The 12,465-nt window shown below is 31.6% G+C and overlaps 1 protein-coding gene across 9 annotated transcripts in view; it reads right to left on the bottom strand.

Annotated features, from left to right (window-relative positions):
- Positions 1 to 12,465, bottom strand: part of LOC118188745 (uncharacterized) — a 320,917-nt gene that overhangs the window by 65,902 nt on the left and 242,550 nt on the right. For 8 of the 9 annotated variants that reach the window (XM_085821267.1, XM_085821270.1, XM_085821271.1 and 5 more), the window contains 3 exons: positions 8,783 to 8,941; positions 5,436 to 5,755; positions 492 to 2,039 (listed from right to left, as the gene is read on the bottom strand). In XM_085821267.1, the coding sequence (XP_085677393.1) occupies positions 492 to 2,039; positions 5,436 to 5,755; positions 8,783 to 8,941 (2,027 nt within the window). The remainder of the gene's footprint in view (positions 1 to 491; positions 2,040 to 5,435; positions 5,756 to 8,782; positions 8,942 to 12,465) is intronic. The other variant, XM_085821274.1, reaches the window with a different exon arrangement.

The raw sequence follows: 12,465 nt of genomic DNA, 5'->3' as shown, positions 1-12,465 counted from the left end.
AAGAAAAGTTAACACCAGTTTCAAAATCAATGTCTAGTTTGACTTATTGGAAATTTCATTTTGTTAATAATGCATATTGTAATAATTTTTCATTGCATAGAATATGTGAATCCAATACCTTTCAAGTGGTTCTCATTTTCAGGTTATATTGTGTTATTTATTATATCAAAGCAATCTTATCTGCCTTAAAAAGGGATGTCTTTATGAAGAACTAGAGAAAATGGTTCATATTCATGCTACACACAGTGTGAGAAAACCGGTAAAACCCATGCAGCCAGCCCACTGCACCTGCTAAAGTTCTTACCATCAAAATTTCATGAGGTGAAAGACTTGGAGGATGTATGTAATCTTAAATTTGAAAACATTCAAAATTTGATTAGAAGATGCATAAGATTAAGCACAAAAACATTTTATAATGTGACTTCACAAGCTTGGTGATTTTCTTATAGCATGCAATGCACACAAACATGCTTAATATTACAGCAATTCACCTTCTTTCTTATGATTTTAATTTTCGATTTCTTCTGATCAGAATTTAAATTTTGTTTTTCATCTTTGAAGTCAGATTTTTGTTCTAACGCTGGTTTATTAACACAAATTACAACTGGGTCATTTTCAGAAAAAGCTTTCTTTTGTTCTACACTAGATGAATTTTTGGTCTGACAGTCATCAGTAGTCACAAATATCTTGGAAACATTTGCAACAGGAGTTACATCTGAATCACTTTTACATAATATTGTCTTTTGTCCTACATTAGGTGAATCTTCAGTCATTAGTGGGCAATTAGTGGTCACAGATGTACTAGAAGCAGCTGTAACAGAATTTCTAACATAGTCATTTTTAGGAGATGCTTTCTTCTGCTCCATATTTGCTGAATTGTTAGTCAGATAGCCATCAGAAGTCCCAGCCATACTGGAAACATCTATAATAGAAGTTACAAGAGAGCTACTTTTAAGACGTATTTTCTTCTTCCTTACAATAGGTAAATTTTTAGTCAGGGAGCCATTAACAGTCACAGATGTTTTCAAAATGGTTGTTACAGGACTTACAACTGAGTCATTTTCTGGGGAAACTTTCTTCTGCTCTACACTTGGTGAAGTGTTAGTCAAAGAACCATTAGCAGTCATAGATGTGTTAGAAACAGCTGTAATAGGAGTTCCAACAGAGCCATTTTTAGGAGATGCTTTCTTCTGCTCCATATTTGCTGAAGTGTTAGTCAGACTGCCATCAGAAGTCACAGCCATACTGGAAACATCTATAATAGGAGTTATAAGTGAGTTACTTTTAAGACGTATTTTCTTTTGCTTTACATTAGGTAAATCTTTAGTCAGCGAGCCATTAACAGTCACAGATGTTTTGGAAATACTTGTACCAGAACTTACAACAGATTCATTTTCTGAGGAAACTTTCTTTCGCTCTACACTTGGTGAATCGTTAGTCAAAGAGCCATTAGCAGTCACCGATGTATTAGAAACAGCTGTGATAGAAGTTCCAACAGAGTCCCTTTGCTCCATACTTGTTGAATCTTTACCCAGACAGCCATTAGCAGGCAGAGATATATCAGAAACAACTGTAACAAGAGTTTCAGCTGAGTCATTTTTATAAGGTACTTTCTTTTGCTCTATACTAGGTGAATCTTTAACCATGGAGCAATCAGCAGTCACAGAAGTATTGAAAGTAGTTCTACAAGGAGTTACACCTAAGTCATTTTTAGAATGTGCTTTCTTTCTCTGTATTTTAGGTTCATCTTTAGACAGTGAGACTGCAGTCATAAATGTTTCGGAAACAGTTCTTTCCTTTTTCTCTACACTAGGCATATCTTTAGCTAATAATCTATTCTTAATCATAGATGTTTTGGAAACAGATGTAGCAGAAGTTGCATTTGAATCATTTATGGCAGGAACGTTCTTCAGTGTTACACTACATGAATCTTTGGTCACTGATCCATTAGCAATCACAGATGTATTAGAAACAGTTGAAAGAACAGAAGAAACAGAATTAGGAGGAGAAACTGTGCTTTGATTTCCATTTTCTTTTATCTAAAGGTGAATTAATTTTATAAATAGACTGATTCAAATTTCAGAAACATGTCTCAAATAAATGCTCAATAACATTAAGTTTCTTTAACCTCTGAATATTTTCATGATGCAATATAAAATGAAATCAGATGCAACTTAAATAAATTTTAACCAACATATTAAAACACTCTAATATACAATTAAATATATATTATGAAATTAATGTGTTATATATGTAACTGTAACTGTATTTAATAATAGGATAACAGGACCATATAATGTTTAAATGATACATTTCTCATAACAAGAGATTATCAATACTAAATAAAGTACACTGTGGGGGGAAAGAAGGGGGACAGTTTTGTATCTCCACTATCTACTTGACCGATTGATAAAATTCAAATTGCGTTTTTCATGTCTCGAAAGCACAACTTAGGATATATATTAGATTTATATATAGCACTGTTCTAACATAGGATTTTGACACAAAATCGGATGTTTTCTGAAAAAACATACTATTTTTTTTCCCATATTTCGATTCTACGACTCAAATTATGCCTAGAAATTAAATTTTGTAAAATTTGGTGCAAAATTTGCGGAGAAATTTAAAAAATTTTTAGTTTGCGGCAAGAATAATTCACTTGGCAAACTTCTTAATATATGGCAACTAATTTTCCTTTCACTTCCATTATGCCGGAGCAAAAAAAAAGGCACCTCGTTCCTACCTTTTTACATAGTGCATGAGCGGGGCATAAAGTTACATCATTCTTACATTCAAATAATTTTACCAAAGTGTCTAAATCACATTTGATGTTTTATCACTTTCAACAAATATGCCAAATTTCAAAACAAGCCAATATAAAAATTCATGTATATCTTCGGAAATTTTCAATAAAAAACTGCAACTTTTGCAGGTATTTTAGAAATACGTCTACTTTAAGATGACAAAAATTTTATAAACTATAATTCAAAACATTTTTTGAAAAATTTATAAAAATTATTTAAAAATACAAATTAAAAAAATAAATCATAAAAAATGGGTGAATTTTACTTAATGAACCTGAATTTCAAAATGTGAAAGGAAGAGTCAAATAAGTTTAATAAAAAAAAGAGAGATTAATAAATATATAACAAACTCAATTAACATTGAGGAGCTAAAATTTCAAGAGCCAATTTTTTAAAAAACTACTCGTGCAATTTTTACAAAACTTGGGAGTTTGACGTAATTTGAGTAGTAGAATTGAAATACGTGAAAAAATTGGTATGTTATTTCAGAAAAAGTCTGATTTTACCTATATTTGAACAATCGATCTAGATAGCTATATTTGGTATTTAGATCGTTCAAATATAGGTAAAACCTAATGCTATATATAAATCTAATACATATCCTAAGTTGCACTTTCGAGATATGAAAAGTTAAATTTCATTATTTGGCCCAGTAGAACGGGAGATATAGAACTTCCCCCCTTTTTGGAAGGGGGGGGCACAGTGTACACAGAATAATATAACTGTTTACAAATAAAGCAATGATAAATAAACTGCACATACTTTTTTTTTTTCATGATATATGAAAGTAACCTTATACCTTTGAAAAATAACAAACACTGAAAAAATGTGGTATCTGTACAGTACAGTACAGTATACAGTCTAATGTAAAATACTGAACCCATCTATCTTCAATACATCATGAAATGAAGATTTTTTTTTGTCCCCACAGAACTTGGTAATATCTACATATGACTTTTTTGTCCTGTCTGATTATCCGTACTCATGCCAAAAATTTGCAAAAAGTATTCATAAAGCAAAGTAGTATGTTGCCAAATTAGATTTGTAGCAACTTACGATATGCCTTTTTTTTTAAGCAAAAACAGATTACTGTATACATGGGGAGAAGAACAGCACAAAAAAGAATTTCTTGAAAAAAGGTAAAAGTTTTGTTACCAATGTTTCTTGCTTTTCTAATTTTATTGATTGGCTTGCTCTTGTATGGAATTCTTAGTGTGCCCCCATTTTGAAAAATTGGTCACCTTTTGCAGATTAGCTATACAAAAAATTAGTCATCAACAAGTTCACAGCATTTTTGGTGGGTATACAGGTAATCAGAAAATACTGAATTTTTTTACTATTTCAATTTTACTCGGAATTTTTGCTTGTTGATGGAAAATAATATTGTGACTTTCTCTAAAGCAGACAAACAATGACGTAATTTGAGTATATGTATGCTCGATCAAGAAAGATTAGGGGACATCGACGGCCAAGGAAGCAATGGGGCATGTTGAAAGAAAGACTTGTGGGCTAACGAATTCCGTGTGCAGTATCACGTTATCCTGCTGGAATGAACCATTAGTATGCCTCTGATGCGTAACAGGATGAAATGCTATCATGACTTATGTCTCCCACCCATTTTGCCATGTTGACAAGCAGTGTGGCATTCAGCAAATGTAGCCAGATTGTCTCTTACCTCCCCTATGCCTACAGATTTTTACTAGTGACTATCATTAGACAAAGTAAAGTAAGAAAGTAAAATATGATATATAATAAGTGACAAAAAAAATCTTATGACTGGATAAAGTTGGTCATGGTGCTTAGAGGGTTAATATCCATTTTCCCAAGTTTTTTGTTACACTGCAATATACAATTTAGTTTCTCAACACTTTCTTCCATTTTATAATTTTGTTTAGCCACTGCCCTCGCTGCTATCAGATCTTCTTGTAATAAAGTCAGCTGCTTCCGATATACATTGCTTTCGGATTGACATTGTAAAGAAAATAAAAAGAAAGAAAGAAAAAAATGAAAAATAGTGCAAAATTGACACAAAAGAAAAAAAATATCTAAAATCTGCATTGACAAGAGATACTCCTCCCTCAGAAAGGAAGGAAAGACTCAGACCTCCCTCAGACTTGAGGGAAACATAAACAAAAATGAACATGCATAAAGACCTAGCACACTTGTTTACATTATTGAATCCCATTATCTACCTTTCAAAATGAAATTAAACAGTCAAAGGTCGAAGTTCAGGTATCATAATCCTATTTATCTTGGTAACATGGATATAGGGTGCCATTTGCTAGAATTAAAATTATTTACATTTCATTCCGCATGATTATGATGTATACATTACAGCTGTCTAGCTCGGCACTAATCCTCTGTGACGCGGTTGTCATATCAGCCATAGATGAACCGAATACTATTATGGCATATTCTTCAGTTCATCTATATCTCCGTCCAGAAATGGTTAAAACATCAAATTAATACATTAAAAATTATAACATAAAAAATATAAAATAAAAAACCAAATGAATTTTTAACATTACATATTACAAAAATTTTTATATAAACATACACAAAAGGTAAAGGTGTGTGTGCATATACGATATATGCACATACACACAAATATTTTCATTAAAGAAAACTTACTTCATCATTTACTGGCAATTTCTGAAGATTTTTTTCAATAAGTTTAGAATTCCGATTCAGTTCTTCAAAATCATCAACATACATTTCGTTTTCAGATTCAATACTTCTTTCAGTGTGATACAGAGAACACTGACCAGATTTTTTACATGTTTCAGAATTTTTAAGCTCATTCTGATTTGCAGAAGATATACTTTGGCTGGTCTTTTTGTCAACATCTTGAATAAAAGTACTTTTTCTCACTGAATTATTATTATATGCCGATCCATTCACAACTGGAAACACCGACGTATGGGATTGAGAGTAGTCAGAACTGCCTGCAGCTAAAATACATGTTTTGAATTATGAAAATTCAGCATAACAGGAAGCATGTTACAAGATTTTAAAAAAATGTTATTAAAAATAGATCTATATCTTTTTAGCATACTAAATGCTTGAATAGTAATTTAACAATATATATATCTAATTTCAAGGATTACAGCCAGTGTAATTTTTCATCAATCTAGCAATCAGTAACTAAATAGAAATGAAAAACTGCATTTATTGCTTTTAAATCACTTAGTTTGCTAATCAAAGATTAAATTTGAAAGAAAAATTAAATATTTTATGCCTTGCTAAATGGCAACACACTGGAACACACATGCTCAGGTGAAGGAAACTAAAAACATTTCACTTCTGGCAATGCCAAGACATTTTTTATAGACAGCCAAGTTTCTTGATTAAATTTAATAGACATATACCTATTTTATACATTGTTGCATGGCAACACATTTCTTTTGAATCACTGAGTTTTCTGATTAAACTTAAAACATATATATCTTATACTTTGCCAAGTGGCATCACATTAATTATAAAGAAGAGTTTTTTAATAAAAAAATCTTTAAATTTTGTCAGAATATGAACTAAAAAAAAAAAAAAAATTTTTTTTTAAATTAAAAATTTGGACTTTGAGGTGTACATGCTCAGGTGAAGGACTATATGTATTCAAAATTATTGGGCTCTATGTGATGGTGTTTTTCCATAATGTGAGGAACATACACACAAATTCATTATTTTAATAATACAGATATACATACACATAATCCGTATGCAATATGTAAGAAATTTAAGTAAGTTGAATTAAATTTTAAATAACAATACTATTTTGCTAATTTTCTGTTAATGGAGCGAATGAAAAGAATAATAAATATATATATATAGGTAATGATAGCACAGCATATTTGAATACTCAATGAAAACTTTTAGAATGATGAATTTGTACACACTATTTTACAGATATCCAACTGAGGAATAAATGTTGCATCAAGGTTAGTAGCACAAAATCCAATCCTGTCAGGCTAATAAATGTAATACAGTCACAAGTCTTTAATCCGGATGTCCATAATCCGGACCTCAAAGTTACAAACTTTCTGAGCATGCGTAAATGCATAATGTGTTTACGCATGCACACAATATGTTTACGCATGCACGTTTAATGTATAACGGATGGTATAAGCTAAGCTGAAATTATCTATTTCAGTTAATGTTGCAGATTGCATTGTTCCTTAATCTTCTAATTGGATCCAGCTTCTTATTTTTTGCAGACTGTTAGAGAAATTTTATAAAAGTAAGCTTGAACTTTTGATTATGTCAGAAAGAATTTCCGATTCTGGAGCTGCCAAAAGCATGTTTGGATGTCCATCAAACAAAAAGTGGAATTGCTGCAAAAAATGGATAAAGGCATATCCTTTGTTTCTCTAACCATTCCGAAATCTGTTTATCAATTTCACGCTGCTCTGCGCGGGTGGGGGGATTTCACGGCGCTCAATGAACTGGAAGTTGATCTGTCAGCACTATCCTTATCTTCAGGGCAAATGTTTTTATTTTATTCGGCTTATAATTCCTTATTAAATGCAGTATTTCATCTCGATGTACTTCGTCTTTGATATGATTTAAATCAAATTCCTCGTCATTATAAATATTACGAATACACATCAAATAGTTTTCTGGTTGCAATTTTCTAATTTTGACTATGCATAATGTATGCTTTACACATGCGCGCATTGAAAGAAATGTTTAATAAAGTAAACAAATAAATATTAAGCTTTTTTTTGTAAATTTTGATACCCTTTAGATCATAATTGCTCTTTATTTCATAAATTACAGTTTCATATTTTTAATTTTATAACTTCTGCATGCCATCTTACCAGATTTAAACTGATGATCTATAATCCGGAAAAACCAATAATCCGACAAGTCTGGATTAAAGACTTTTGACTGTATTAGCACAATTTTGGAAGCATTAATCTAGGAAACGGAGAAATATTAATGATGTAGATACTTGATGCTTAGAGAGTCCATCCATTTTGAAGAATAAACAGTCAAGCCCAAATTAAATTCCGTATTTATTTAAATTCACATTTTGTGGCCACAATTCACTTGGCACTCCAATCATGCCCACTTCCAGAACATTTACAATTTTGATACTACAGTGATAGAAGGTTGCTGCAGCGTCTTAACAAGATGAAAGCTTAAGTGAAAAAAGAGAGAGTGCCACAGTACAGAGTAAGAAGGGCGGAAGTCAAGTTTCAGTTCGAGTTAGTTTTGGCTTACAATTATTTTGCTCAGGCAAGAGATATCTGCAGTAAGCATTACATAAGATCTCATGAATTATTTGAATGATGCAGTTAAGACTCATGGCACTATTTTTAGGACAGAGAGCTGAAGTTCCAAAATGAAATATAAATAAATGAGGTTATAATAAATTAAATTTAGAAGTTTGCTTTCATATTTTTTATCTTACACATTACTCCTTTTCAAAAGAAAAAGGTGAAGTGATAGAGAAGCCTTTTTGAGAGAAAAAGCATTAGAGTAGCAAAACATGAGAGATATAATTTTGAAACATACAAAACATAATATTAGCTTTTGAACAATAAAATTATAATACATAAAATTTTGAATTCAAAAATAATTTAGGCACAATATTGTTTTAAAATAATTGCAGATTAATAATAAATTAAATTCACACTTATTTGTGTAGAGTGGAAAATTTTCCCTGGTTTTTAAATTTATCAATTTTAAAAACTGATTTTTGTTTGGTAGTAGAATATACATTTTGGAAAATTAAATTTGTTATTTTCTTCATGCTGAAATAATTATTCACAATATAATAAAAACTAGGAAATGATAATTGTGATGATCTACACCAGAAACAAAGATATTTTAATCTGCATTAAAAAAATAGACGGACAACTTATAATGCACACAATCTATTTGAAATTTCATTTATAATGTTATGCTGCTAATGTAGTATTATAGCAGCAATTCAAAAAGAAAGCAGCTGAAAGAGCAACAGAACAATTTTTTCTTACCTTTGTGATGCCTCCACAACAGCAAATCGACAGAACCATTCTTTTTCGCTCTCTCCAAAATGGAAGCAATTTCTAAAGGCTGCTTTGAGGCAATACTTTCACCATTAATTGCAAGTATTTGATCTTCAAGATGTACACCTGCATTGTAAGCTATGCTTTCTGAAAGAAATAGATACACAAATACTGTCATTTTATTTAAAATATACAAATTACTTGGGTATATACAGTCAGGAACACTGAAAATAGTGCACTATGAAAGAAGAAAGATACAATCAAGAAGCTTTGCAAATAAAAATAAGTACAGGTACAGGTAAGAAGCTAGGTCAGCACCTCCGTAGTACTACAGGTAATTGATGTATTGCTGAACCTAGCTAATTGTTAAACTTTCCACCCCAATTATGAGGGAGAACACCCTGGGGGTGGTCCGAGGAATCAATACTAATTCAACTGCTACAATATATTATGTTCATATACTACATGCAACAATGTATGTTACAAAATTGTTTTGGGCTTCAAATATAATCAGCTAAATTTTACCCTAAATCTACTCAATTCTTTATCTGATTTCAGAAAGCTTAATTATACGGAAAACAGAAATTTTTAAAAGCTTGATATAAGAGTGGATGAAAAAATGATCACACACATACATATAGACAGACATCAAAACATGTTAGTGAAAGGTAAAAATATTGGGTTGTTTGGAAAGTAATTTCATTTTTCCCCAACAGAGAGCTTAATTGTATTTTTTGACAGCAAACTTCACACTTTAGCTGTATAATCATTATATATTTTGACAGCTGATATAGCAAGGCTAGTTTGTGAAAAAATTCGATTGATTCTAGGCAGTAGTTTTTGGCCCTTTCAAATATGGAAACTGAAAAGCAGCATTTTCAGCATATTTTACTTTTTTTTCTATCGGAAAGGTAAAAATGCTGTTCAAGCAAGCAAAAAAAATTATCCAGTGTGTAAAATGAAGATGTATTGACAGAATGCCAGTGCCAAAACTAAACTGCAAAATTTTAATTCGGCAATTTTGATCTTGAAGATGCACCACATTCTGGAAGGCCAGTTGAAGCTGATAAAGACACAGTAAAGGCATTAATTGATGCAAACCGGCGAATAACAACACGTGAGATCGCCCAGAGATTGAATTTATCGAATTCAACCATTAATGATAATTGAAAACGCATAGATTTGATCTCAAAGCTTGACATACTGGTTCCTTATATTCTTAAGCTCTTCTTTAACTTCAACTATCCCATGAGCATGGTGCATGGTTCAACTGAGCATGGTGCATCTTCAAGATCAAAATTGCCAGATCGAAATTTTGCAGACCAATTTTGGCACTGGCATTCTGTCAATATATCTTTTCCATACACATAGGATAAATTTTCTTGCTTGAACAGCATTTTACTTTTTGAACAATCCTATAGCATACACCATATTCTTTTCCCATAATGGGATTTGGAGGTTTCTATCATGAAATTATATGCTGCTTCCAAGGCTTCCATTTTCCCTAGCACTGAGCCAAACACAACCTAAATGGCTTTGAAAACATGTGGTATGGCTTTAAAAGAAAAGCACTCATTTTTTTAATCGATTTTGTCTGGTCAACTTAAATTACTAGGGTCTAAAACTGCTTTGATGCATAATAATAACTACTTACATTTATTATGCTTAATCGTCTACTGGTTAAATTAATTCTTCTCTAATTGTCAAACGTAGTATTTAAAACATTACTCACGAGTTCATTATTCAAGTTTCTTAAATTTCAAAAATAATTATAATGAACACAGAGAAACTGACAGGAAAGGACGAACATCAATTACTTTCACTCAGATTATATACAATACACAGTCCAAGATCCGGATGTCCAATATTCGGAATGATCTAAAATCTGGACCTTAAAGCCACGAACAAAATTTTTTTTAGGAATTTTTTTAATGCACATCTTATTTTTTCCCCTTAAGAAAACATATGGAAAATCCAATTTAATTTTACTTCGGTACTGAATAAAATACCTCATTATCTGCTTTTCCAACTAATGGATTTTGTAAAGAAGTGAAGATGATATAACAGAAGTTTTTCATTGCGATGGTGATGTTCTAATCATCAATCAATTAACGGATGGTGAAATCTGTAGTATGGTTCTAGATCCAGAAAATACCGTTACCAAGAAAGTGATGAGAGGTTATTGAAAACCAAAAAAATTTCAATTTACAAGTTAGTCAGAATTCTCTACTCAGCAACTAAAGACTTGAACAGTGGAACTTTGCAACTGAACAAGAAATTATGTCTGTCTATAAAACTGAAGAGAAAGTATAAGCACAAAAAAATGAAGCAACTTAACCCTTTGCGGCACAGTGTGCCTGGTCTGGGCACACCTAAAAATTTCCTTCTGTACGTACAGAAAATTTGAATGAAAAAGGATTTAGAGGTTACTACAGGTTACTCTGAACCTTCTTTATTTATAGAAGATGGCAGCTCAACACAAAACAATCCATATATTTTAACCATGTTTAGTTTTTTAAGACCCTCATTTTTTTCAAAGAAATTTTCCAGATTTTTTTTTTAATGTATCTTTTTAGAGTATAAAGGGAATTGTTTGAAACAAAATTTCTATGTTATTTTTTTGGCTGTATGCTAATCTTTTTATTCTATATTAGTTTTAAATTTTTACCTTGAAATCTTGCCTAAAATCGAACCCGAGATGTATCCAGACTCTAGGACAACTGAGAGACTGTATTCTTAGTTTCTCCACATCTCATTGGTCAGTTCATTGTCCTGTTTTTCTCTTTCTTCTTTTCTCTCTCTCTCTCTCTCTCTTTTTTTTTTTTTTTTTTTTTTTTTTGAGGGGGGGGGACGTTTGGTTATTAACTAACAAATTGTTGGGGTGATTTTCTGAAGGTCAAGGGTAATTTTATCAGTTAGCTGTTTGGTTTTTCATTAGAGCAGTTTTCTTTTTCTCTTTTGCTTTCGGTCAAAGTTTCAGTAGTGCTACGTTTAGTAGTTTTGAGTTGTAGACATTTATTTAATTTTATTTTGCAGTTTGTAATTTCTAATTGTAGATATCATATTAGTTTATTTTTTCGAATTTTCAATTATTTTCCAAATGGATCGAAGAGGGCTGAGCATTTCTGAAGCATTGAAAGTGCTACACGAATTGCTTCAGATAGTGAATTTGATACGGATCCCGGTGCACGTGCAAAACATAAAATATTGGGTTGTGCTTTTCTAGAGGAGGTGTCACTTTCTTTTTAGGGGAGTATAGAGTTGTAGGTCTCCCCGTGGAACACCCTAGGTAATGCTAAATCTGCTACGGTGTTCAGAATCTAGTGTTTTTTAATTGTAGGCAAAATCTCTTGCGCTTTTACGTGCTTCCCGGTAATGGTCGCTTCAGCAATCTTTTCTAAGCTCTATTCAATCAGTGTGCCCCACTTTGGGCACACCCACAGAATTAAAACAATAAGTGCTATCTTCACAAAATTTTATTTGTGTACGCCTCTATGTCTAATTAGTCTGCCTACCTTCTTTTTAATCGAAATTCCAACTTTAAAAGGTAGTGTGCCGGAAAGGGTTAAACAATTTCCATTCAAAGAAATGTTTAATAAAGTAAACAAATAAATATTAAGCTTTTTTTTGTAAATTTTGATACCCTTTAGATCAAAGATAATTCATTAAGA

Source organism: Stegodyphus dumicola, chromosome 7 (assembly GCF_044657685.1).
Source record: "Stegodyphus dumicola isolate Sdum_Otavi_A_Nest chromosome 7, ASM4465768v1".
In the NCBI taxonomy this organism is placed as follows: domain Eukaryota; kingdom Metazoa; phylum Arthropoda; class Arachnida; order Araneae; family Eresidae; genus Stegodyphus; species Stegodyphus dumicola.
This window is presented reverse-complemented; position numbering and strand designations above follow the sequence as displayed.